This window comes from Dryas octopetala, chromosome 1 (genome assembly GCF_963921425.1).
Source record: "Dryas octopetala chromosome 1, drDryOcto1.1, whole genome shotgun sequence".
NCBI classification, from domain to species: Eukaryota; Viridiplantae; Streptophyta; class Magnoliopsida; order Rosales; family Rosaceae; genus Dryas; species Dryas octopetala.
This window is the reverse complement of record NC_141366.1, coordinates 14389012-14416695: the sequence shown is the minus strand read 5'-3', so window position 1 is coordinate 14416695 and position 27684 is coordinate 14389012. Positions and strand designations below refer to the sequence as shown.

The following is a 27684-nucleotide window of genomic DNA, read 5'->3' as shown; positions in this document are numbered from 1 at the left end:
AATTTGAGGACAAGTCCTCATGAGGATCCGAAGCATTACTTGAAAAATTTTTATGAATATAACTTAGGAGGGGCACCAAAATAGCTCTTGATTGGATAATCCAATAATAAGAAATATTATAATTGCAAACCACTAACCTCGAATCAAATCAACAATGAAACTGGATATCCATAATTTTCAAAAAATATAAAAACCTAAACAATTATTCACCCAAGTTCAAATCACCATGTCGAACGATCGTTTACAATTATCGATCGATTGGCAATGCAATTACACTAATATATATCTTTAACAAAAACAAAAAAAACTCAAAATAATAAATCTTAAAATTTATAAACCCCTTAAAACATACTAAATTATACTTAAAACATTTATAAACACTCAAATATATAACCAGTCGTACGTGATTCGTGAATGGAATACATGCATATATTTATTTCAAAAGCCCTAGCTTTGAATTGTTGAAAAGGTTCAAGGAAAGCCTTCTAATCTGACTCTGGAATTTATTGAAAATGAAAAAAACCATAGTATATATACACTTTGAATTACAAGACTTTCAATAAGGCCGGAAAACTAGAAAAAAGTAAAATAAAAGAAATAAGAAGCTGACCGTGATCATAATCTTATTAGGTTGAGGTTCACAGAGAAGTAGAACTAAGAAAGCGATGCTCAAGGGATAAAACACAATTCACTGTTTATATAAGAAAGCGATGCTCAATAAGATGGCGTGTATTTCGGCTGTCTAGGCCGCCATCTTACCGAAAAAAAAAAAAAAAAAATTAAGGATCCATCCTCGGTAAGAATCCAATTTTAATAGAAATTACTTAGACTATTTTGTATTTCTAGGGTAGGTACCTTGACTTATTGACACGTCAGAAATAAATTGACATGCTATAACGTACGCAATCTTTTTCATAACCAACAAATTCTTGTGCAGATTTTGCGGGATTTAATTAATTTTGATTTATGCAATTAAATCATAATTATTTACTGATTTTATTGGATATATATCATTTAATTCGATACATATCGTTTAGTGTCATATAATTTGATACATATCATTTAATTAGATGTCTAATTTTCTCTCTTCTTAATTAATTTAACTTTCAACAAAATGCATATGCATGATCACACTCGCCATGTTGCACCAACCTCCATGTGCATGCATGATCAAGTTCAGGCAAGTTAATTACTTGGCGAGTTGCAGCATTTCGGATTCGCCAAATTTGAGGACTACTCACACTCGTCTCCATAAACAAGCCAGCAATAGTGTTAGTTTGCTTGAACTTTCCATCACAAAATACGGGTACCAATACCATATTGTTGTTGGTTTCCTGTTTGATTTGAAAATAAAGCGGAAGAGGCCTCGCCCGAACCATGTGTTTCGCAATGAAGTGGTTTTCTTGAATCAGCGAGCACCATCTCTTGCACACACACTTGCATCGTAGCAAGGACTCTACTGGTAACCAGCTCAGAATCTCGATGATGAGCTCGAATGGGAGCTGTCTTCTCCTTTGGTAGCAACGCACCATCTGCACCACAAAGTTACAAACCACGTTTAAGAATTTTTTTTTTCTAAATATACATACTAATCATCGATATATCAAATTTAATGGAATATTAATTCAACGCTATACTCACAATTATATATATGCAACGCTATCAAAGATGTGCTACGCATGTGACACCAAAATTTGTATACAAATAATTTTATCCTTGAACATAATATAACACACAAAAAGACACTAATAACTAACAAGAGCTCACAAACCTAACATCAGCCTGCATATAGTTACGATTACAAACTACTACTCTCAAATCAAATCATCAACCAAATAGAAATGGAAATCCTTAATCTTTTAAAGAGGTAATGTTAGTTGGACAAAAACCCAAATACGATCGTTGACTTTGGATTAAACCCACCGAAGTTTGGTCATTTGATTCACACCTATTTCACCCAACAACAAAGTCCACGCCTTGCCCAACCAGAACTAGAGGTATCTTCTTTTTCTTCCTTTCGACCTGAGTCAAAGGTTTCTTCTTCTTCTTCTATCTTTTTCCGAGCTAAATTAATTAGAGGTATTTTCTTTCCCTTCCATCCTTTTTGGGCCTAAATTAGAGGTATCTCTTGATTATTCTATTTTTTTTGAACCTGACATAGAGATCGATATCTTTTTTTAATTTTTTTTTCCAACCAAAGTTATAGATATTGGTACATATTTTTTATTTATGTTTATATATATACCTCACAAATAGGTTTGTTCTACTTCTATATTATATACCTTTTACCTTAACTAGATGTATATTATTATTCTTCTTTGTGTCTTTTTTCTTTTCAACCTCAACCTCTAAAGTTAGGTATTTTCTTATTCTTATTTGTGTTTTATATTTTTTTTTTATTCTCTTTTTGTTTTTGTTACCCAAAGTGAAGGTTGAGAGTTTCAATTTTTCCTCTATACAGTAGCTAGCTAGGTAAGTTATATAAATATTGGGTGTTTAACATGTTAATGATATTTAGGTTTTTATATGTTCACCTTCATACAAGGAGTGTAATTTCGAAAATTTCGGCGAAATTTTCGTTTTTGAAGAGCTCCGAAATTTTATAACATACTCATTAATTTTCGATAATTTTTCGGCGAAATTTCGCTTAAATTTCGGCCGAAATTTCGAAGCTGCCACACGTGTATTTTTGTAAACTTTCGGCGAAATTTAGGTGAAATTTCGACGAAATTTGGCGAAATTTCGACGAAATTTGGCGAAATTTCGAACCCATCTGGCATTTTCAATATTTCCCAACCCTCCCAAGTGATTTATCTACACTTCCCAGCCCCCCCGGCGACTTTTCTACATTTCTCAGCCCTCCTCCGGCGACTTCTCTGCATTTCCTAGCCCCCCTCCCGACCGGCTTCTCCCCGTGACCGAGATCGACGGCGAAAGAGACTGAGGTGACGGAGATGCAAGAGAGAGAGAGGGGAGAGAGAGAACTGAGAAACAAAGATGAGGAAGAGGGAGAGGGAGAGGGAGAGGGAGAGGGAGGGGGAGGGAGGGAGGGAGAGAGAGAGAGAGAGGAGCGGCGGCACAACAGGATGACTAGGGTTAAGATATACTCAAAAGCTTATAAGCTTATTCAAAGGATTTAGCCTTTAGCTTTTTTATTTTGGGAAAGGCTTTAGCTGTAAGCCTTTAAGCGGGTGGGTTTTACTTTTTTTTTTTTTTTTGGCCATCAGCATATTGGGTATTAGTTTATTACTGTATTACTGTATTAGTATTACAAATTGGTGGAACCAAGGAATTATATAAATGCGCAACCACCCAAATATCTTTGGCTGGGGATGACCAAAAAATAAATATCTTTGTCTGGTTTTTAAGAGTTGTGGCACTGGCACCAATAAGTTAAAGTTACGAGAAGAACTTGGCATGCAAAAGCATTTAGTAGTGGAAGTGAAAAGTTGGAAACTTGGAATTAATGTTGAGAGTTTCAGTTTTGCTCTGCTTTGTTCTTATTTCTTAATACTAAGATAATATAATAGCCTAATAGGTTTTATAATTTTTTAGAGTTCTAGAGTTTTAGAAATATCCGGTATGAAAAATTTAATAATAAAATATATATAAACTAAACAACTATATAAACATAATTATATAATTTTTGTACCAAAAAAAACATAATTACATAATTTATGGGTATTAACTAATTTAATTAAAAACTTTGTACTAAAACTATATACATTACATATTTCAATATGTTTTTTTGTCAGACATTAGGGTATTAAAAATGTAATAAAACCTAATTAAAAGTTTAAAACAATATAAACTATAATATGGTTTTTTTTTTTTATAGAAAAACTATAATATGGGTTTAGTAATTTTATATAAGTTTATAAACTAAATATCACTATGAAGTATTTAAGTTTATAATTTTATATAAGTTTGTAAGTATATAAGTTTAATATAATTTAGGGTTTAGGGAGTGGTTTATTGTTGATGGTTTATGGTTTAGGAGATAGGGTTGAGTAAATTTAATAATATACAGTATAGGGTATATAGAGAGTATAGCCTTATAGGGTATATATATAGAGGGTATAGCCTTACATGGTATAGGGTATATGGATGGCTATAGCCTTACATGATATATGGTATATAGTTTAGGGTTTAGGGTATGAAGTGTTATTTATATAATTATTAATCAGTGACTCATTTTTCTAATAGTATTTGCATCCAGCGCGCATTATATTCACCTTATATCATATGAAACCTACTATATAATTTGGTTTCTTCAATATTTTTTATCTATGTAGTAGATAATATGTTAAATAAACATATGGTCAAGTTTCATTCAAAATTTCTGTATTTTGATAGTAATTTCCGTCGTTTTTGTCTAATTTTATCGAAATCGAAATTTTAATCGAAATTTCCGCGAAAATTTCCGTCGAAATTTCCATCGAAAATTTCCTCGAAATCGAAATTACACTCCTTGCCTTCATATTTGTTAATGATTTTTTTTATTATGAGTAATAAGGAGATAAAAAAATTGAAATTCAAAATTATGAGTAATAAATGCCTAAAATTAGGGATTTCTAATTTATTTCCATTATTTATAGCAAGGGACAAAACGGACATATAAAAATAAAAAATGCGTAAAAATCTAAAGACAAAAATTTTTGGGGTTAAATCCAATATTTCATTGCCAAAGTGGGCTTTAATCTAAAACCCTCGAATTAAATTTCTTATCACTGAGTTTTGGTTAAGATTGAGCTTGAGAGTGACAGATGGAAAGAATAATTGATATTGATGACAGAGCACGGCGCCTAAATTAAAGGAGAAAAAGTTCGGAAGAGCACAACTGAGAATGAAAGACTCCTAAAAGGGGAGTAAATTCGGAACAACACGGCTATGACAGTGAGAGGGAAAGACAAACAAAAGAAATGAAATAGGATAGCTACACGAGGAGGGCCCTAAGGAATTTTAATGGATTTTGTAATTTTCCTTTAAATAAATATTTATTTTTAAATTTAAGTGATGTCCTCCTTGGTCCCAATGTTGCTTCACCCATGTAGAACACGTAAACTCATTTTCGAAGGAGCAAAGATAAAAACAACAAAAGCTCATATGCAGAAAAAAGTGTAAAAAAATTTGAGGAACCACCTGAACGTATTTTCATGTTAATCATCAACTGAAGTCGAAAATGGCATCAAGCACAAGGCCCCTTAGTGCAAATAGAGGTGTCAAACAGGCCGGCTTGCCCCATTTAAGTTGAGCCCATCGTGCTTTCGTGCCGTGCTCGGGCCGGCCCATATAGTTAAGACCTAGGCCCGGCATGGCCCACAGCCCGCGGGTCATTCGTGCTCATGCCGTGCCTTAAATGGGCAGGCTCACAAACCTTTTTTATTTTTATTTTTATTTTTTTAGGGTAATAAAACTAATTTGTATGATATTTTTCCTTGTTTATAATTAAATATTAACATTATTTTTCATGAAAATTGAATCTTTTTGTTGAAAAGTTCTCTGAAAATGGAAAAAATAATGTTAAAATAGTCGTGCCTAATTCGGGCCCATTTTGTGCCCGTGCTTGTGTCGTGCTTGGCCCGTGTCGTTCTCGTGCCGTGCCGTGCCCGATGGGCTAAAAACTTCGGCCCGGTCTGGCCTATTTAATCGTGTCGTGCTCGGGCTGTTTGACACCTCTAAGTGCAAATGTGCATAATTAACAGAGAAATTGGTTTTTAACGATTTGAGAGCAAAATATTTAATGTAATTGAGTTTTGGGTAAAGTGTCAAAATTTTAATACAGTTGAGACATAATTTGGGGATGATATATGTGATTAGCCCGAAAAACTATGTACCAATAGTTGCACCTTGAACTTGATATAGCACCAAATTAAAAAGAAAACATTAATAACTAACAGGAGCAACAACCCACGTACAATTACAATTGCAAACCACTACTCTCAATTCTCAAATCAAATCATACACCAAATAGAATTGTAAATCCCTAATTTGAAATCTAAGCAAATATTCAAACACATAATACATGTAGCTCAAATTAAGGACTTTTTTCTTTCCTACTTATAATAATCTTTGAATATTTATAATCAACATTAAATCTAATCTAATGCAACCATTCAATCAACTATTATAAACATATCCAACTCAAATTAAGTTTCATAATTTTGGCTAAGATTAAGCTTGTGAGAGTGACAGAGGTGGAAGGAACAATTCATAGTGACAAAGCTACTCTTTTGAGAATGAGAATGGCAGAGACACCTAGAATGAGAGAAATTTTGAAAGAGCGGCGGGTTTGAGAGAGAGAGAGAGGAAAATGACAAGCAAAAGAAATTAAATAGAAGAGTAGGGCCATTAGGGATTTTTAAGGGTAGTTTTGTAATTTTTCTTCAAACATATATCTTTAAAATTTGAGTGCTGCTATATGCACACCCCTATGGGCCCTTCCATTCTCATTACACCCAATAACAGAGCCTAGAAACCCTCTCTCTCTCTCTCTCTCTCTCTCTCTCTCTCTCTCTCTCTCCCTCTTTCTCTCTTCCTTTTCTCTTTGCACCCTCCCTGCCGGACTGAAAGGGAGGCTGGTAGGGGAGTTGTGAATTAATTAAGATAAATTAAGAAAGAGAAAGAGAGAAGGAGGGCACCGACGACAAGGGCGATGGCGGGGAGGTAGCAGGCCGGCAAAGGGTACGTGGCTAGGTTCTGGTTTTTGAGTTTTTTATTTTTTTTCCTTATTGTCTTTTGATATTAGTAATTTCAAAAATTAGATTGAGATGGTAAACGTGTAATGAGAAGGGAGGGGGTGTACATATGGCAGCACTCTAAAATTTGTTTTGAGGGATGTCCTCCTTAGTCCTATTCTACATTGGTGTAGCAAGGTCAGAAAAAACTAAACACAAAAAACCTTCTTATGTAGAAAAATTTTAACAATAAATTAGGGGAACCACATGCCCTCAATATTGTCTAGTACGTATAGTAGATTGGGCTTTTTCTCATGGTAATTAAATCAAATTTATTAAAAGAAACAAACAATCACAAGAAAGCCCAAAAGGGAAACTACCATAACGCTAGAACCAAGAAATTAACATACAAAAACAACACATCACGAACACGGAGTAATGCTAGGGTACCAAGTTTTAACAACAACACGCGCGTGAAGCAATAACAAGCACATAAAAAACAAGGGATTGTACATTTTTTGTAAAGCACAAATGACTACGTAAAACTTGTAGCTTCTAGAGGGTAGTGTAACAAGAATTTGAAGATATGTAATTTTTTGTAAACAATTAATAACAAAGAACCCATGTTAGTGAAGTTATAGTTGCTGTATATATTGTTTCTTCCCAGTTTGTAATTATAAGAAAGCGGACTTGCCTGAGACCCATGTGTACGTTTTGCAATGAAGTCTTCGATCAACGAACACCATGCTTTGCAGACGCACTTAAATCGTAGCAAAGATTCTACCGGCAACCAGCTCAAAATCTCAATAATGGCTTCAAGTGGAAGCTTTGGAAGCTCTCCTCTCATTTTATTCCTTTGGAAGCAAGGCACCATCTGCTTTGTGTACCACAAAGTTAGTTCAAGTAATCTTCACATGATATAATTTTCTTATGACCTCATAGTATGTACAACTATTGATCAATTACTATCCATTACAATTATATATGAATATGATTGTCCTTGAGCTTTACGTGATAGCTTCACTATCAATGACATTAATATGATCAGTATACACAACCTAACTGTCATTCACTAATTGATCTCGTTTTGTTTGCGATTCAAAATTTGTTTTCGAAAATTTTCTTCTTTATTTTTTCGTCTATCCAGAAAAAATACTAAACAGACCCTAAACTTTTGAGGTTTTATATATGACAACATAAAATAACAAATATAAAAAATTTACGAATATATGCTAGGAGGGGCACCAATATAGCTCTTGATTGAATATAATCCAATAATAAGAAAGATTATAATTACAAACCACTAATCTCTAATCAAATCAACAATGAAACTGAATTTGAAATCCATAATTTTAAGAAAATATAAAAAACAAAACAAATATTCACATATGTTCAAATGTCCTCCCATTAAAAACTGTGTCAATCGATTGTTTACATCGATACTACACCCAGGGACGGATCCAGGATCTCCAACCTGGGGGGTCATGGTTAGGTAGCCTGGCGCCGCGAAGCGGCGGCAAAATTTTTTAGGAACCGGGCACTGCAGCCCAGTAGCCCAGTAGTAATAGACTAATAGTAATAGACTAATAAACTAATAGTAAATAAACACCGGTCCATATATACTAAATAATAATAGACTAATAAACTAATAGTAAATAAACTGCCCGGTCCCTACAATAATAGTCTATTACTATTATTTTTTATAAAACATAAACAGCCGCAGGCCGTAGCCCAGTAACCCAGCCCCCTCTTCAGCTCTTCAGCTCTTCAGCCTCTTCTCTTCTCACTTTCTCTGTTTCATGGCGTTTCATCACCTAGAAGGCTGGAGGCTGGAGCAGTGGAGCCCTGGAGGTCGCCTTCTTCACGTCAGGCCGTCGGGGTCGGGGGGTCGCCTTCTTCACGTCGGGGGGTCGCTGGTGTCGCCGTCCAGAGGTCGAAACCTGCATGCTCCGCCGTTCGGGGGGTCGCCCGACCCCCCAAGCTTGGCTGTGCATCCGTCCCTGACTACACCAAAACTGAGCTTTCATGGCACACAATGCACGCCATAAATTGATATAGCCGCACGCCGTTGAAGACTAAAAGATGGCATGCCATGCACGTGGAGGGGCATTTATTTCTTGGGTGAGGCGTGAGTCTAATCGCATCTCCATTTGCTATCCTCCTATCCCCTTATTTTTTTTTAATATTTTTAAACCAAAATTTACCTTTTACAAAAAAGGTCCATTGATTTTCATTACTAAATTTTAATAATTTTTTAATTTAGGTATCAAAATTAAATTGCATTTTAGATTATATACTAGTTGAAAAGTCAAACAAAATAATAAAGTAAAAGGTATTAAAATTTACAAATATTACATCACATGCCACTACAATAAAAAAAAAATTACATCACAAATATTACATTAATTTATACTAATTGTATTAAAAAAAAAATCAATCCAGTCACAACTTAACTGTGACTGTCTTAGTAAATTGAAAAAGACAACTCACACCACTATACTATGTATTCTTTTGAGTATAAGTATTGTTTTGACCTCTATTTATACTATATTGTAGTATAATTTCTCTAAAAATAATTCAATTAAGTCACAACTTATATGTAACTGTCGTTCAGTCACAACTAAATTTGAAGTTGTGAGTGTCGTACAGTCACAGCTAAATGTAAAGTTGAGACTACATTAGCAAATTTTTAAGATAATATAAAAGCCTCAAGGGCAATTATATCAAAACCTTATAAATTTTAACTAACATCTATCATATGTGAGCCAAAGGACAAAAATGTCAAATGGAAAAGGCTCAAATCAAATGAGCCAACATATTTGTGACCTAATCTAAAAAATTACATTTAAATTTAGTAATTCAATTGAAATATTATAAGATTTTTATGTTATACTAAAAAATTATTGAAATTTGATATTTAATCTTAATTTTTTATTAAAAAAATAAAAGATAAAAATCATAAAATGGAAAGAGCTTTAATCTCCTACTTCCCCCACATCACCTCCCCAACTCAACTTCAAATTCCCTCCAGCACCGGCACCGCTGACTATTCCTTCGCAAACATCTCTCTCTCTCTCTCTCTCTCTCTCTCTCTCTCTCTCTCTCTCTCTCTCTCTCTCCCTCTCGCATTGGCAACAACCTTGCTAACCTTTCTACAACATAAGACGCATCAGCAAACTCGAACCCATCAAAACTGTTGGTAGAATGAGTTACCGTGCGGCCTTTAATGGCACAACATGTAATTTTTCCTAGAGCATCTCATTGCCAAGAACCCATAGCTGCTTCAAAGATGCACAACTATAGGTGCTTGGAACTTGGAAGGCATTAAAAATATTACAAAGAAAAATCGTGAATGATATAAAAGTATGATTATTGTTGAAGTAGATTTACAATAAAGGTACAAAATGTGCAATGCAACTTAATCTTTCTTTTGGCTGCAATAGTAAGAATAGAACAAACAACATGAGCAAGCCTAACAAGCTCAGGACTATTTAAAATAAAGCTGAACAAGCTTCTTCAGAGTGTCAAATACACTAGTAAAGGGGTTAAATTCAACAGAGGACTTCAATTCCAGATCAGGAAATTGATTTGTTAAAGCTTTTTGCATTGCAGACATTGACATCATTGCAGATAGCCGACTATCCGTCATCAATTGACAGTCTTGTGGGGTGTCCTTGATTTTGCTTGGGTCATATCCATAGTCGGCCAAGTAAGTTTTGTACTTCTCTATGAACTCAGGACCAGGATTAGGTGTTCTGGAGTAGATCTGAAATATTAATGCCAAAAATAATTTAATGATTCATGAGTAAATGAAATACAATATTTGGAGATAACTGGCTGCATCCCCAAATGACATACATCTCCCTACTCCTAATCTGACAGACTTATTTACACCTATGACAGTGGTTGGGAATAGTTGCACACCATCATTTAAAACCTTTGCACCCAAAATTTCATATAAAACCTTAGGGGAGACTATAGTGGTCTTTGTGATTGAAAGTAGGTCCTAATAAGTTTCAAGAAGTGACAAGAGTACATAATGTTCTCACAAATAAACATGAATACTTTTACGTAACATTCCAATAATTGAAAATCATTTTCACAAGTACCTGTATAAAACCTCTATCTTTTGCTCCTGAAACAAGAGCAAAATTGTCGTAATCAGTTGCAATCACATCATACGGCAACTTAGGGATAAATGGCAATGTTGGAAAACGAAGGTAACACTTCTCTTTGATCATCTCCTGCTTTTCTTGGTCCGTTTCAGTTTTTTCTAGATCTTCTTCTGAAAGGCATTGAACCTTTCCCCTTATGCCAGTAATATATCCATCAGGGCTTCCATGAACACAGAAGGTATCAACCTGGATGGACCGCTTCTCTATATCAAATGTATATACACCCTGCCATGATAGTAGTTATGATTTTGACTGAAAGAACCTGTTATTTATAAGCAATGATAAGCAAAGCATGACAAAAAAGATATTGTTTGCAACTTGGAAGGGCTACTGATGGACAACTAGGTCGCTCGGGGACCATTGATAGGCAAGTTGAACAATTTGGAACTTAAGTCAAGTCCAATACAACAGAAGGGAGTGAACCTAAATTCCTTTCCATATCTGTCATTTGCGGAGACAAGATTTCAACAGTAGATGTTGCAATTCACAACAACACATACCCTTTGCATTTACCTGGGTGCAGTGACAGTCTTCCTGACCTTGCCCGGCAAATCCACGTTTAAGTGAAGCAACTTCAAACCACCTTCCAGAATATCTAATAGGGTCGAAATTGTTCGCCGTCATGCCTCTCATCATCATTAGCTTCTCACCTCCGTCATCAGAACCCTTATCAAGTGGAAGAGTTAATGTCTTCTCAGCAGCATTTGCAAGGTCACATATATTTCGTTGATGGGAAGCATCTGATGCAAAAGCCTGCCCAAAAGCAGTAAAAGGCATCATGTACCCTCTAGCCCCTGCAATGGCACATGAATATCTAATCTCTTTTGTTATTACTACCAGAAGGAAATCTAATTTTGGACTACATTCCCTAATAAATTTTCTATCCATCAATCCAGCTAAATCTAGTGGAAATCCTAATCTAATTTAAATTAGTTGTTCCAGAGTGGAGCATTGAAGAAAAGGGAAAACTCCCTCTTCGGATATAGTAAAGAACTGAAACAAATGCTGAACTGAAGGGGGTAACTTCTAGCCGGGATCTTATAAGATGGAACCCACGGAAATGATTGATTCTACCTTTATGCCTATGTTTCATATAATTGGATGCGGTCAAACTTACCAACTAGCAATATAATTAATCTTCTGCTTCTCCTAAAGGAGAATACTTTGAGTCGAAATGTAAATATTCAAGTCTAGCATTGTATAATAACACTACGACAGATTAAATCTACTGACCTGGTGTATTTGAGACATAAATACTAATGATGCAGCAAGCCCAGATAATACATGTCTGGTCAGAGGCTTGCTGGTTATAGATTGCTCTAAAGAGCAATTCACCATTATTTTACCAGACATTCCCCTGTAGAGCAGGACAACAAAATGTCATTCTTTGAATTAAATAAGAGAAAATAAAAAACACTGGCTTGCAACAAAAACCTGACGATATATAATTGGCAGTTGCTTATGAATCTGAGAGCACAGAAACATGTATTTAGAATTACATACAAACACAATTGCTATGTGTCATTGTATCAAATGGGAGTTTCATCTTAGCTATCGTTGACCAAAGATCAATGCTCATGGTATGCATCTAAAGTTAGCTTTTTCATACATGCTAGTTCACTCAAAGATCAATTGCACTTGCTTTATCACCAGTGACAGTCCACAATTTGAATATAAGATTAAAAATTGAGTCCATTGCGGCATTACCTATACTTAACATTGTAACCGACCCCATATGTAATAACCAAAACCCAGATATTGACTTGTCATTTCCCATACAATGCATTCTGAGCACCAAAAAGAGGAGCATAACAAAAACCCAAGAAAACCCAAACCATTTATGATCAATTGCAACAGGATCATGAGCTAAAAGAGAAATCAGGCAAACAAAATGAGAAAATTTTAGCAAGAACATTGGTTATTTTCAGGAAAAGAAAAACGAGAATAATGTGGAAATAGAGCAACGATTCCGTCATAATAAGATAATTATAGACTGGGATATAAAATGCAGAGAGAATTGTACCTGCAGGTAGAGACATGAGGAGGAGAACATTGGAGGAGAAGTGGTGCTGTTTGTCCAAGAGCATGTACCATTTCTATGCTTTCCTTACAAAGCTTCAGCTTCTCCACTATTAAATATATCTCACTCGAAAAGTCTAACTGAAACGTCATCGTTTAGACCTCTGCATGTGTCCTCATCTCTGGTGAAACCATACCAGACCCTGCATTACCCCAAATAATCCAAAAGTTCCAAATGAACCTCAACCATGCCTTTATTGAAGTCTCTTGTTTCGGGAAAAAAAAAAAAAAAACTATATTTTTATACACATTCTAGTATTGTACATGAACACATTATAGCCTTATGGATCGCGCTCTTGTGTGGGCCAAAAGGTTTTTTATCACAATTTGGACCCAAAAAAAGAATGGTAGAAATACTAGAAAATGGTTTCTCAAATTTGATTATTTTTTCCTTGTTAATTTAATATGTTTCTACAATTCTTGAAAGGTATATTTTTTGATTAGGCGTGAGGGGGATCAAACTTGCCAGGAGGGAGCTATTCTAACAACTCTTTCAAGTGTGTTACATTAACAACTATTTTTGAATAGTAGAGATTCTTGACATTTTTTACTATTAATAAGAGAATGTGTCAATAGACTAGTTAGTAGATCAAACTGACTTACATATACGGAGAATGATCTGATATCATATTTTTGGCACAAATGTTGACATAAGTTTTCGATAATGTTTATTTCATATAAGATTTCAATAATTCAAACTGTCTATTTTTTAAGTTTTCATTAAGGAATCATCTTTATAAAAAATTATGTAAATTAGCCGTATAGAATTAAATGGTTAACATTTTAAGTTTTTGTTTTGTTAACCATTTAATTTTTATAGGTAAATGATTTCTGATTTACCTAATTTTTTGCAAGAATGATGTTTTAATAGAAACTTAAAAAATAAACGGTTCAGATCGTTGAAAATTTATGTCAAAAATAAAATGTCACAGATCTACCCCTTACATATATAATACATCTAGCATTGACAAATTATAGTAATAAAGATGTTTAGATGGACCAAAAATAAATCTAGCATTGAAAATAAAAAAAACCTATAAAAATAGACCAAATCCGACGCGCCGATTTTGGACAAACTGCCCTCTAGATTGGACAGCGAGTTACCAGGTTTGGAGTCAAGCCAATAAGGAGGAAGCAAAATTTAGAGACTAGTGAAACTCGTTAGGACCTATATTATGACTAAAAAAAAAAAGAGGCCACTATATATTTTCACTCACAAATTAGAATATATTCTAGTTTTTTATTAAGGAATATATTCTAGTTTAATATATTTTCTCTATTTAAAATAAATAAAGTCAAATAAAAAGAAATTCAGAATGCACAAATCAAATAACACATTTTCAAATTATTATTTTTTAGTTTTTACGGTTTGTTTTTTCAAGCCTTGTGTAACATAAGCTAGTAACACGTTTAAATGTTAATTGTTTTTAAATTTTAGGAGTATAGTCGTTATTTTCCTTACTTATTAGGTAATACTTAATACACAATGTAGTCAGAAAAAGGAAACCCGATTAACCTTCCTAAATTTGACAGGAGCAAAAACTTTCCTTTGCAGGTTACCAAAAAAAAAAAAATTTCCTTTGCAAAAAGAATTCATCACACTCCTTGCGTTGAAGGGAAATCAATAATTAATCATATTATTCCTAGTTGGATTAGTATATAGACCATCATATTATAAATAAGATGCTAAACATTGGCAGCTGCACTTCACAATCAATACATACAAAGATTTCACATCTCTCGATCTCCTTCTCCTCAAACACACACTGACACACACACACTAGTCTCCCTGAGTTCAGTTAAAATACGATGGAGACCCTTCTCAATTACAACTATGGTATAATTGTGATGGCAGAAAGCGGAGGTTTGCCAGATGACCAATCCCTTTTAATTCCTCAAGTCTCGATTGTTTGGAAGGTCATCAAAAGCTACCATTTAGATACTGACATTGTCAAAAGGCCACCCATCACAGTCCACAATACAAGGCATGAGTTTAAGTACTGCCCATATCTGTCATTCACATCCAATGACATATCCAATATGATATCTGGGATAGCCATTCCATTCCAATTGCATAGGCTGCGTTGGAAAAAGCGTTTTGAACCCAAGAAAGAGCCATTGGAAATTAGCTTTGATGATATGATAAGCCAAATAATGTCTGTAGCTAATGACATGGTTTGTAAAGCTTCTGTCTCGGGACGGAAGAAGGTGGACATGCTTGTCACGGTCGAGAAGCAGATTAGATTACCACATCAAGAATATGAAGCAGTGGTTCGGGCCATGAAAGAGGAGGACACTTTACGGAGTCTTAGTGTTATGCATTCTGCTATGCTACAGCAGGAGGCTCGTCAAGGACATGCGAGTACTTATGATAGTCCTAATCGGGTATTGAGTCAATATTTGGATGAAATAACAAGTAGTACTGCAGCTGCAGGCATGAATATTTCTCTAGAAAATATAATGGGCTATGCAATGGGACAGGCCATGAGGGAGTCATCAAATCAAGCAAGGTTAAGGCGAGTGCCTGCAACCAAAGCGTCAGTTGAGGCTTTGAAGAAATTGGTATTTGATGTAAATGAGAAGTGTACGGTTTGCATGGAAGAGATGTTGCTTGGGTCTCAAGTCACTTGCTTGCCATGCTCCCATGTGTTTCATGAAGGCTGCATTGGAGAATGGTTATTAAAATGGAGCCATATGTGCCCTGTGTGTAGGTTCAAGTTGCCAACTGATAATTGACAAAATAGGATCCCCCTTCAGCTTTGAATTTCCCTTGTTCTAATCATCTAGCTTCGAAAATAATCTTTTTTTTTTCTAATAATAATTTTATGTCCTTGCTATTAAATAATTCTATGTTGTATTAGACATTCATATTTACAGTCACACTAGTGTAATTATCACCCAATAAATTGTATTAGACATTCATATTTACAGTCACACTAATGTCATTATCACTCAATTACCTTACTGAAGAATGCTAGCAACTTCTCCTTTTTACCTTCTCTCTACTTCTACTTCTACATATGTGATATTTAATTCCACTTACACTAAAAACTATAATGTTAATGTTTTGAAAGTACAAACTTGATACTTTCCTTACCATAGTTGACAAAGAGACTCCTCACAATAATAGTATAGTTAATAACCAGCAAAATGCCAGGCAATTCTCAAATGGATGCTCATGCTCCTTAGGCTTTCATGTCAAAGAATATATCAGAGAAGAGATTATTCAAAAGAGACTATTCTTTACATTTCCACTAGAAAGCAAACTGAATAATGGGTCTTCTTCCTTGTTATCGCTATTGATCTCAGTTTCTCTAGAATGGATCCCAGGTGTATTTGTGGTTGAGGGTAAAGGATTCTTAACTTGCACAAATGCCACTTTAACTGGTCCAGACTTCAGTTTTGATGTATCTGAACTTGAAGATGAGGTTGAGCCTGGTAGCAAGCAAACTTCTTGGTGCAACTTCTTGCCAGGAGTCTCTCCAGTGCTTGAACCATCCCCACAACGTTCAACCAGTTTCCCGTCATCACCATCATTGGACGGACCTGGCAGTAAATCAGTCTTATCTTCCTTGACCCGTACTGGACCTATTTCAACAGTGTTGTTTGCATCTGCCCTTTGGGGATTAACTTCACCATCTGGCACAAACCAAAAGTTTGACAAGATTCAGCAAGTACAAGTTCCAACAATCACATAAACTACAGGAAATCAAGGGTTAAAGCAAGAACCAATTATATGACAAGGAGAAAAAAAAAAAAAAAAAAGACTTAGGCAAAGCTACTATATGTTACAGAGCAAATGGGTGAAAAAAATAGAGATGTGGAAACGAGGATATCATTGCATAAGGATGATGCAGCTGTAAAGTACAATATATAAATATATGCTTCTTAAACGGTTATACAAGAGAGAGATTATAAGAAAAAACCATGCATATACTGACCTCCAAGGAAAGACTCAATACTTTGATACAGTACAGATGATGCTCCTAAAGAAAGATCCCCATCATGACTTGCAATTTCACTCTTATACATCCTCTCAACCAATTCAAACTTATCTGATTTCCATACACACTCAAGAGTGATAAATTCCTCATTTGTTGGGTAAAACTCCCTAAAGACCTGTATCAATTGTGCATAAACAAAACAGTAAAAATCATACAAGCTAAAAGGCATCTAAGAACAATTTGCCATCAGAATAATTTGCACAATAAAGAAGGGTTGACCTCAAGTCCTTCTTGATTTATTTTAACAGATTGCTTCTTTTGGGAGAGAGAAGAAACCATGTTGAATACTGAAACAACATCAAGTAAAATCTGTAGAGCAGAGAGAAAAAGATAGGTTCAGCCGATCAGTGAGGGGAAAAAGCAAACCACTAGGCATGAACTTAAAGGTTGCCATATCCGGACTTTGTAAAGTGACACAACATTCCACAGGGACAGCCACAGGGACATCGCATTTTAGGAAACAGTCCAACAATAGATACAGTAGACAAGTTTTTATGTCCTAAGTGGACATGATTACTTTGTTGGATAGCTCAATACCATTTTTAATACCAGGACCTAGTTTTCTCATACATATCACTTGCAAGATGCTGCTGTAGCATGTACGTTTCTTTTTTCTCATAATAAATCCACAACTTCCCACTTGGCTAACTCGCCTTGTATTCCATGTTTAATAAAAGAACATTATTGTTTTGTTCAACAACTCAGTTCCATGTACCTTCCTCTCCAGGTTTATGGAAATTTATGAATGGGTCCAGCACTTGAGCCATCTAAAATTATAAGAACGTGAGCTTATATGCCATAAACTATCCATTTGACCTGATATTTACTCCGTAAATTTCAAATTTAAAAGTTCTGGAAAAAAGACTTGGAATTACCTGTTGAACCAAAACTCTAAGTCGTGCAAGCAGAGCTAAAATAGTCAGAGAAAATCCCATGAAAAATGAACGAGCGAGTAACGTAGATATCTCGCTGTAGAATAGTCAAGGGTAATAAATTCACATGATGCATATTTCAATTATGTTGAATGATTCGCATTAAAATACTGTTTACAGAATGGCAAAGACCTGTTTCTGGAATTTTCCCTATAGATGGAAGATAGCATTATGAGGCCCAAGAAACAATAAAGATAATCATGATGAACTGAGACTACCAGGTAAATCATGAGGGAATTTTCTGTTGTAGGATAATTTGACTAAGACTACCAGGTAAATCAAATGGACACGATAACAGTATTCAGAAATTTATGTTAAAGTTGGGACTCGGATGCCTTAGAATACCATAATTCATGATAGTCAGTTGGACAGCCACATTACCAAACCAAAAACCATCAACTTTCAAATATTATTTTCTATCTTATTAAAACTTACAAGAAAGTTAATATCTAAACAAAAACCAAAGGATACATAGCTGCCTTCAACATTGGCTCAACCATCTGCAGCAGAAACAAAATGCATTTCAACACATTAGAATAAAGCAAGTATTTCATGCTGGACCACCCTAAGACATCCCCACCACAATCATAGGCCTACTTTGTTACAGAATTGAGCCTTGGATTCATAGCTACGGCATTCAGGTCAAGCATAATCAAGAAAAACTTTGGATCATTCTGAGAAAACAGACTATCAAACTGAAAGGTCTTTCCACTTGTATTAAATACCTATATAGCGGCTAGCATTGCTTTCACAAAGATAATAGTGAATATATCAATGTTAACTGCACTAAGAAGTATAAGAAAAGGAGACAAAATTGAAAAGTCATATGATGAAAGCAAGAACACACCTGTGATAGAAGGCGTGCAGCTCCCAAAAGTCGCTCCATAAAATTATATTTTCCACTTTCACATTTTCTTCTCTTCAAGCTGTGCCAAAATAATTTCATAAGTAATTACATATTATCTATGTGGTCAAGCCCGTGAAAGTTTTCGGCCTACCAAACACACAACTGAGATTTTCAAACTGGGGACTAAAGCAAGATTTCCTATGAGAGAGAGATAAAGCTCATTTTATCTATTATCCCAATCCATTACAAAAGATGAAGTTAATGGAGCTTATCACATAAGATTTCACTACATTATCTTTCCTTTTGACAAATGCCTTAACCTTTCCTCTAATTCTGAATTCCATAATAAAATTGCTTGACACTCTAATGTAAGTTCAATATATGCTGATTAAACCTCCCCTCCCTCCCCCAAAAACAAAACAAAAAAAAACAAAAAAAGGAAAAAAAAAAGAGCATATTGCAGCATCAACCGTATCTAGTACCCATATAATGAAATTGAAATTTTTTTTTTTTTTACCTTTCTAACAGATGCACCTTTTGCTTAGGCTTCTTCCCAGTGATACTTTGGAAACAGCAACCCAAAATCTCCTCCAATTTAGTTGACTGTAAAAGCCTCAAATCCCTCCTTACCTGGCATCCAAAAAAGTGAGGTAAATTATGTACATGCATAAGTAATATATAGAAAAGACAGTTAAATTGTAAAACTTAAACTGATCCTAATAAAGCTAAGCAACCTAAAAGTTTGAAATAAAAAACTGATTCTAATATGCTATTCAACAAAAGCACACCACTCAAATTAGACAATTAACCATTGACTTTGACTGCTACCAAGCATACTTAGTGCAAGTTAAAAGATCCTTTTTTTTTTTATTCTTCTTTTTGTCTTTATCAAACAACAAGGTAAAAACTTATGATTATAAACAAGGTGTGGGAAGTTGTAAACCTTCATAAGGTACTGGAAGTACGAGCAACGCCTATGCTGGTTTTTGTTCTTGTAGACCATTCTTTCGAGAATGGCACACTCTGCTTGCAGCTGACCAAGCAAAGATGTTAACTTCTCCTCTATAATTTCTACCTCTGAACCCATTGAGTCACTGCAGATTACTATTTTTAGACAAAATTATGATTAACTGAACATTTTTATGACTGGGTTGTTGAGGGAATTGAACATTAACAAAAGCAAAACTACGACATGGGCAATTAAACAGAAGAACAGTCAAATAAAGTTGAAATTAAGCTTGCCCGAGTCTCATTGGGAGGCGGTGATGACTGAAGCACGGCGGATGTGGTGGCGGCGCGGGTCAGTGAGAGTTGAGAGAAGATGAGAGAGAGTGAGAAGTGAGAACAGAGGAGACTGGAGAGCCGAGAGACTGAGAGGCGCGGGGGAGAAGAAGATGATGGTGGCGACGGCGCGACGCGGTGGTGAATGGTGATGGTGTCGACTGTCTAGCTGAGAGAGACAGAGTGAAAGTTGAGACTGAGAGAGGGTTGTCGAGAGAATGAGAGAGTGAGTGAAGTGAATGAGTTGGGTTTTGGGCCTGGGTTCCACTCACACACACTCTTGGGTTTGGGCCAAACACACACACTGCCACACAGCCCAAGCTTTCCAAAGGCCCAAAAAAATACATCCCAAAGTCGGTTGATGGTTGGTTGGTCGAGTAACCGACTTTCCTCATTTTAGCAACCATCATCTGAACCGACTTTGATAGGTCGTTGGTAACATCCGACTAGACTTTTGTGGGTCGGTTGTTAGTTGCTTATTGGCCAAAAAATGGGTTGGTAATGAGTCCATTGTTGGGTGGAATAGTAATAATTGTGATTTGCTACAGCATTATAGTTGGCTTGTGCATGATTGATTGTTTGCTGCTCTGCCTTTGTCTTTGGGCTAGGCCGGCAAAATGGGACAGGTCAAATCGGCCTGTCACTAGGTAAGCTTGTCTGGTTTTGGAGGCATTTCGGCCCATATTAGAGTGGGCCTAGTCGAGTTAGGCCTTACATAATTCTATTAGATCCAGGCCCAGCTTATAGGCTAACGTCTAGTGCATCATGTTATTACCATATCACCAATGAATATGAGACTCGTTCTATGATATAGGTAAGAATTTATCTTTTCTAGGGGTCCCATGAATCAAATTAAAAACTTGTTGATCATTAAAGCTGATCCTTTCATTCTATTTTGATGTAGCAACACGTGTATTGAGCATCAATGTCTAGCACGGAAATTCGAGTACACCTAAATACCTAATCATCCTTCTTTTCTATTCTCCCTTTTCCACTTTCATTTTCTTGTGTTTGGCCTTAATCATGGTTTGTTGGGACTTGGGACAAGATGTTAAAAGATATTAAATTGCAATATTTATAATATGTTGTTAAATTGTTAATTAAAATATTAAAATATAGTTATATCTAATTATTTATCATGATTAATAGTTTAGTACTATGATCTATTAAAAGACATGAATAAACTGTTTGCGTTTGTTAACAATATCCTTAATCAATCTCTAAATTATTCCATTATTGGTTTGGTACGTACTATAATTCTTATACTCTACCCAACTCCATGAACATGAGTCATGCCTACAATGGAAATTAACAAATAAGAAAACTTGGGTTTGGTGGGTGTTGAATAGTAAGGTTGGTTGGGTGGTTTTTTAGTCCTGCTAGAAAATAGAATCAGTAGGGACTTCCATGCCAAAAGTGCCAAATGAATGCTGACAAAACTTTTCAATTCAACAAATCAAAGGACGGCAATATACTTATATACATCATATATGGATTGGACCACTCCCACCTCCTTATGAGTTATGACATATCTATAAAATTTACCAATTCTACATTTTTCTCTAAGCTTCAAGTTCTATATAAAACTTTACACCTAATTTCACTTTTTTAATTGTTTAAGGTTTAAATAGAATCACCGAAAGAGTAAAGAAGAAGGCAGAATACAATATACAAACCATCAACTGAACAAAGTAAATTCTTTTAAATTTCCTTTTAGCATACTCTCATGTTGAGAAAGCAAAGCAAGGGTGGTGGGAGCAAGGTGGGGTTTTGTGTCATTGTGATGGGGTTCAAAGTTTTTTCCTTTATTCCAAAAAGGTTGAAATTCCCCTGATCTAGATCCACCAATCAAAAGGGTACACCAGTTTCTTATTGTTTATGTCAGGAATCATGCCATATCAATTAGCTAATTAATTAAGTAATTAGCTTTAATAAGGTGGAAAATGTTACTGTACAAGACTCCCCATTTTCATTCTTGGCCAAAGCTATGCCATAGTTCATAATTGTGATCGCAATATGATTGATAATGATAAACAAGGGATATGTTCGATAATGATAAACATAAATTTTGCAGACATAAATAGCATTAAGTCAAATCAAGTTAATGTATATAATTAATAATCATCCAAGCATTTACTTAAACGATTGTGGAAAACAAACCTATACTCCAATTAAAGTTTTTTCAGCTACAAACACTGAAACAGCTTGCTAAAGGTCTACACCCCATTTTCCCTTTCTCATTTTGGTTTTTCTCTTTGGAAGAAAGTATAATTTTGGACCTTTCAACAAGCTTGCCAATTAAGTCAGTCCAAAAAAACTAAAAAACAAGTATGCCAAATTTGTATCTACTAGTTTCAACACCCTATACTTTCACAGCTCCATAATTTATACTAAAAAACGGTCACATTCTTGATTTTCTTATCTAATACAATATAAGCTGCTTAGTGTGCTCTGTGCCTGTCCACAAGGTTTTATTCCTTTTAAAAATGTATTTGCCCTCTCCAACACTTCATCCTCTTCTAGAAATGACCAGAATACCCCTCACAAGCCCACACAGGCACACGGTATTATCCTACAAGACTAAGCCCTCGAACTCAATTGACCAAAATACCCTTCTGTGCGAAGTATTCAAGAAGCCGGCGTTTTGGACTGTTTTGGAATCCCCCGATAAAATACCGGTCAACTGTCCCTCCTCCCTACTAGGCTGCTACACTGTCGCCTTCGGACCCTTCCCAGAATTGGGTAGTTAAAACTTCACGTAATACCAAAACAAACACAAAAATCTATGACAAAACAGCAACCAAATCTCCATTTTCATGGTCCCAAGTGTTCGTGAAGCATTTAGAAAGATGACACAGCTCTGTAGAAAAATCGTCCACGTCAACTTCCGGTGGAGTATACTCGAGAGGGTTTCGATTATCCGGGAGTTTTTCCGGTTCATATGGGATAGGGTTCTTGTTTGTTCCGTAGGGAAGCCGCTCATCCGGTACAGGCGGTTGTCCCGTGGCGGCAGCAGCCGGGCTCTGACGCCACCGCCAGAGGCCTTAGAGGTCGACGCTCTGGCGGCGGACGTGCCCACCACCAGTTGTAACCTGTATGAGACGACGGATGCGGATTTGGTGAGCTTGAAGATCAGTTTGTTGGGTGATTGCCAGATTGGAAAAACAAGCTTCTTGGTAATGGAGTAATTAATAATGTTTCTTATTGATGACTTGTTTGGTGATATATTGGCTTGAATATTGATGTTGATTTTTTATTCTTTTTATTTATTTACGTATTTTTTTGTGGTTTTTTGTTCTTCAAGGCCAAATATGTTGGGGATGAGCAGGAAGAGACATTTTTGCAGATGGCTGGAGTAAATTTAATGGACAAAACATTGGTTGTTCAAGGGGCTCGGATTTCCTTTAGCCTGTGGGATGTTGGAGGTATGACATATATGTATAAAATTATGTATATATATTACAGAAGTGTTCTTTTGTCAGACAGTCTGATACAATACGGTACGTTATACACAGGTGATCAGAGTTCCAATCAGCATGTTCCAATCGCGTGTAAAGATGCAGTAGCAATTTTGTTCATGTTTGATCTTACTAGTAGGTGCACACTAAACAGGTGTGTTCATAATTTTCTGATATTTGATTTTTGAGTGAAGACTTAATTACATGTTTATTACCATAGATAATTGTACTAGTGGGATTAATCTGGTGCTTTAATTTTGTGCATTTGCAGTGTTATTGGATGGTACACTCAAGCAAGAAAGTGGAATCAGGTATTATTTTATCTTTTACATGCATATGTCTACTGATGTAAGTAGTTAATTGATGTCATCGATCACTACTTCCTCTGAGAAAATGTAGTGGTGGATTAATTGGGCGATTAGGCATTGATTTTGGTTTAATTCATATGGATTTTTTACAGAGTAAAGAGTAAAAGGCCTCTGCATATTTGCAAATTAAGGCTACAATTACTCCATTCATAATGCTTTTACCTGTCTGCTATATGCCAATAATGGACTCTGCTTAATTTATGGATATATGAAAAGCACTACTTTAGTTTATTGAGCAATTAGTATGAAAGAGTGCAAATAATGAATTTAGAGGCACCCATATTAACTAATCATGATGTTAGGACTAATTGTAGCACCCCCTACCTTGAAAAATTGATGCCAAATTGATACTTGGCCCATAAAAGGAGTCGTTCTGGTACTGTTATAATTAGTGACATTATTCACATGTTCTATGTTCTTATGAATTTACATCTGATTAAGTTCCTACTTTCTGTTTGTTAAATTGCAGACAGCGATTCCCATACTAATTGGGACAAAATTCGATGAGTTTGTGAGGCTTCCCCCGGATCTGCAATGGACAATTGTGACCCAGGTACAAATTTCTTCCACATGCATTTAAATTAGCCCTAATAACACAACATTAATACTAGTAGAGTGACCAAAATTCTTCCCAAATTAGTCACCAAAATGATATGGCAAATGACATCATGACACTATTTTATTTTGGAAGATGGGTTTTAAAAATTTCATGACACTGTTTCATGAGTTACACTAGAAATATTTCCTGATCATATTATTTGACTAATTATGTGGCAAATAGGATTCACTTCTTATAGTTATAGACGCATTATATGTCACATGATATGGTCAACTAATATATTTAAAAAAAAAAAATAGTCTCTAACATCTATCATGTTTTATGTGCAAAAAAATGAGATTTGCAGTGAGCTCAAATATGAACAAACATTACGGTACTACACCATAAATGCAAGGTCTAACTTTTTAAGTTTCTAGAAAAATGCTTGGCTCATTTCATGTAAAAAGTCATTGACTAATCACAAGCCAAATAACAATTTAACACTTGTTTATTTATTTATTTTTTCTCTAAATGACCAATTATTTCTTGTAATCAACCCACATCAAAATTGTGGTCGTTTATGTCAAAGAAACAAGGAGAAAGAAACCAAAGTCTCACTGAACAACAAGGTTGCTTGACCATAACATGCAGTAGCTGATGAATTAGTTGTCAAAATGTGTGGCACTACATAATGTGAATGTGAAGGATGTTTCAATGTTTGGGATAAAAAGGAAGACTTGGGGTCTTGTATTGTCGATTCTGACAAAAACACTTGGCTAACTCATTTTTCTCTCTCCGCGTCAAGGATAAGCATAAGACCCACTCATTGACTAGAGCTTTCAACATATAATAATGAATTGCAATTATATATTATATGCAGGCCAGGGCTTATGCAAGGGCTATGAATGCAACCCTCTTCTTCTCAAGTGCAACCCATAACATCAATGTCAACAAGATCTTCAAGTTCATCTTGGCCAAGCTATTTAACTTGCCATGGAAGGTAGAGAGGAATTTGACTATTGGAGAGCCCATCATCGATTATTGAAATGTACTTTTCAATTCACTGATATAGTGATATCCAATATTTGTACATAATTGAGAGGAAAGAAACAAACAAACAAAAAGAAAGAAAAAGAAAACAGAAGGAAGATTTTTCAATGTTCCAGGAATAGTCGACCCATATTTTTTCTTTTCTTTTGGCCTTAGAGCTCACCCCTATCTTGTTATTTCTTACTAAATTACACACTGAAATACTGAATGGAAGAGCAGAGTGGTGATAGTATTTTTTTTTGTTTTTTTTACCTAGGTAGTTGATATACCAATTCCCATGGTCAAGGTACATGTATGGACATGGTTGGTGTTTGATGGTTGTAGTTTGTGCAGTAAGTTAGAAAAAGATTGTGGTGTTTGATGGTTGTGACAAGTGAGTTTGTGCAAGTAAATTAGAAAAAGATGTTTCTGTTTGATAGTTTTGGCAAGTTGCAAGTGGCAAGTGAGTTTGTTCAACCAAGTTGGAAAAGATGAAAAATGAAAGATGGAAATCCAACACAATCTCTGAGCGAGGTTATACAAACACCTTAGATAACTGGTCGAATAACCACTTATTTTTTATTTTCTTAATTCTTATTTCTTTTCTCAGTTTTTAGGAACAATGAAGGGCCATAAGGCTCAAGATACAGACGACTCTGGGCCACAATAGCAAGATCCTCAACCAAGGCGTTGGAGGCCTAATAAGAAACACTCAGGCTAAGAAAGAGGCCCAAATTAGTCAACCCATCAGAGAGTAATGAATACTTTGCAATAATGAACCAAGTTCATGATTTCATCAGAATTGGGTACAAACTTCATTGAGCGACTTTTATGGTCAATTTCCAAATCACTTGGTTTCCTCAAGCATTTTTTAGCGAAATTATTTAAATTTAAGACCTATTCAATATTGTGAAGAGAAATACGGGTTTCCTCACACATTTGGAACAAATTTGCATGCAATTATAGACGTTATAAATATCTTTGAAGTTCAACGTATTTTGGACTTAAATCTCACACTTTTTGAAATTATACAAATATCTTTTAGAAATAACTTACATAAATGTACGATTTAATTAGAGTATAGTCCTTCTAACATTTCTTATTTGGAAAAAAAAAATTATGTTTTTTTTTTCAAATAAAACCCTTATTTTTTTCTAAATAGTGCCCGTTGACCATTGTCTTGTCAAAGAAATATGTCATTACGGGTTCACCTCATACCTTCTTAGGATATAGAATGAGGTTTGTGGAGGCTGCATGTTAGGTTTTAACTTTGAGATTTTGGGCGTAAATCTCAAAGTTAAAACCTAATATAAAGCCGATAAATCAGGGCTTGAGAAAAAAGTAAAAATACACTGTTAAACACTCAAAAATGGCCGCTGAGCACTCAATGCCTAGTATGTGTGAAAAAAATATAAACTAATAGACCAATATTATGTAACATGGAATGATTACAATACTATTGGACTTTCGTTAGCTATAATTTTAAAATCCATAAGGCTTTAATCAGTAAATTGTAAAATTAAAGAACCTAAATAGAAATCTCCCTAATTATTTGAAATGAAAGGATTAAAAAAATCATACTTTTTTTAAAGGATGTTGGAGGAACTCCTTCAACGGAGGAATGAGGCAAGTATTATTCTTATATATACATGTGAGTCTTATAAAAAAAGTTGTGACGATACACTTGAGTTAGGAGTGGGCATCGATTGGGTGGGTTGGCTTGGGACCTAAATCACCAGCAGGGCTCGATTTGAAGTGTTGTCGGCCTATAACTACCCAAAATCCTTTCAATCGGCTCGGTTTGAAACACAATTGGGTTGTGAGTTGTAGTGGTCAATTTTGGGTTGCAATGGTTAGTTTCGGGTTGTGCCGACAATAATATATCATAACATTCAACGAGTTGGAAAAGAAAAGACAATGACGCGAACCACGTTGTCCGACAAGTTTGAAGAAATTTTGATGAGCGAGAGAAATCTAATATGAGGGAAATTGTGAGAAAGATAAGATGAATTGATTGAGAGATGAGTTCGACCAAAAAATCTAATATTGAGAGAAGGGAGATGATAGAGAGATCTAAGTAAAGATAAGGACACCTCCTTATCCTCTGCCACGTCCTTATCCTCTGCTTTGAATTCAAAAATATCTCCAGCTGCATCATTATCATCTTGCTGATATATCTCTTGTCTTATCATGTATTCAAATAGTTGTTTCCATTGTATATGACTCTTGTAATAGACTATTATAAATATATTAATACAATACTAAAAGTGCATCGAGAATCTTCTGCACTCAAAAC

The 27684-nt window shown here is 35.2% G+C and overlaps 3 protein-coding genes across 5 annotated transcripts; 1 reads left to right on the top strand and 2 right to left on the bottom strand.

Annotated features, from left to right (window-relative positions):
* Window positions 1-10008: 10008 nt before the first annotated feature.
* Window positions 10009-13079, bottom strand: CHL (chloroplastic lipocalin). Its single transcript, XM_086252892.1, has 5 exons — window positions 12876-13079; window positions 12086-12209; window positions 11366-11605; window positions 10787-11077; window positions 10009-10443 (listed from the first exon to the last, which is right to left on the bottom strand). The coding sequence occupies exons 1-5, from the start codon at window positions 13022-13024 to the stop codon at window positions 10165-10167; spliced, it is 1083 nt and encodes a 360-aa protein (XP_086109018.1). The 5' UTR covers window positions 13025-13079; the 3' UTR covers window positions 10009-10164.
* A 2954-nt stretch (window positions 13080-16033) lies between these two features.
* LOC147298246 (uncharacterized) lies at window positions 16034-20184 on the bottom strand. Of its 3 annotated transcripts, none has more exons than XM_086256158.1 (9): window positions 19957-20184; window positions 19658-19818; window positions 19232-19344; window positions 18715-18793; window positions 18339-18367; window positions 17811-17904; window positions 17155-17244; window positions 16873-17050; window positions 16034-16570 (listed from the first exon to the last, which is right to left on the bottom strand). In XM_086256158.1, the coding sequence occupies exons 2-9, from the start codon at window positions 19799-19801 to the stop codon at window positions 16158-16160; spliced, it is 1140 nt and encodes a 379-aa protein (XP_086112284.1). In that variant the 5' UTR covers window positions 19802-19818; window positions 19957-20184; the 3' UTR covers window positions 16034-16157. The 3 variants fall into 3 exon arrangements, with proteins under 3 accessions (XP_086112284.1, XP_086112276.1, XP_086112292.1); XM_086256150.1 differs by having other exon boundaries at window positions 19658-19808; XM_086256166.1 differs by lacking the exon at window positions 17155-17244 and having other exon boundaries at window positions 19658-19808.
* Window positions 20185-22664: 2480 nt separating this feature from the next.
* SGP1 (Ras-related small GTP-binding family protein) lies at window positions 22665-25831 on the top strand. The gene is made up of 6 exons (XM_086246642.1): window positions 22665-23171; window positions 23300-23420; window positions 23511-23607; window positions 23725-23764; window positions 24291-24374; window positions 25240-25831. Exons 1-6 carry the CDS (start codon window positions 22812-22814, stop codon window positions 25402-25404), a joined length of 867 nt encoding a protein of 288 aa, XP_086102768.1. The 5' UTR covers window positions 22665-22811; the 3' UTR covers window positions 25405-25831.
* The last annotated feature ends 1853 nt before the right edge of the window (window positions 25832-27684 follow it).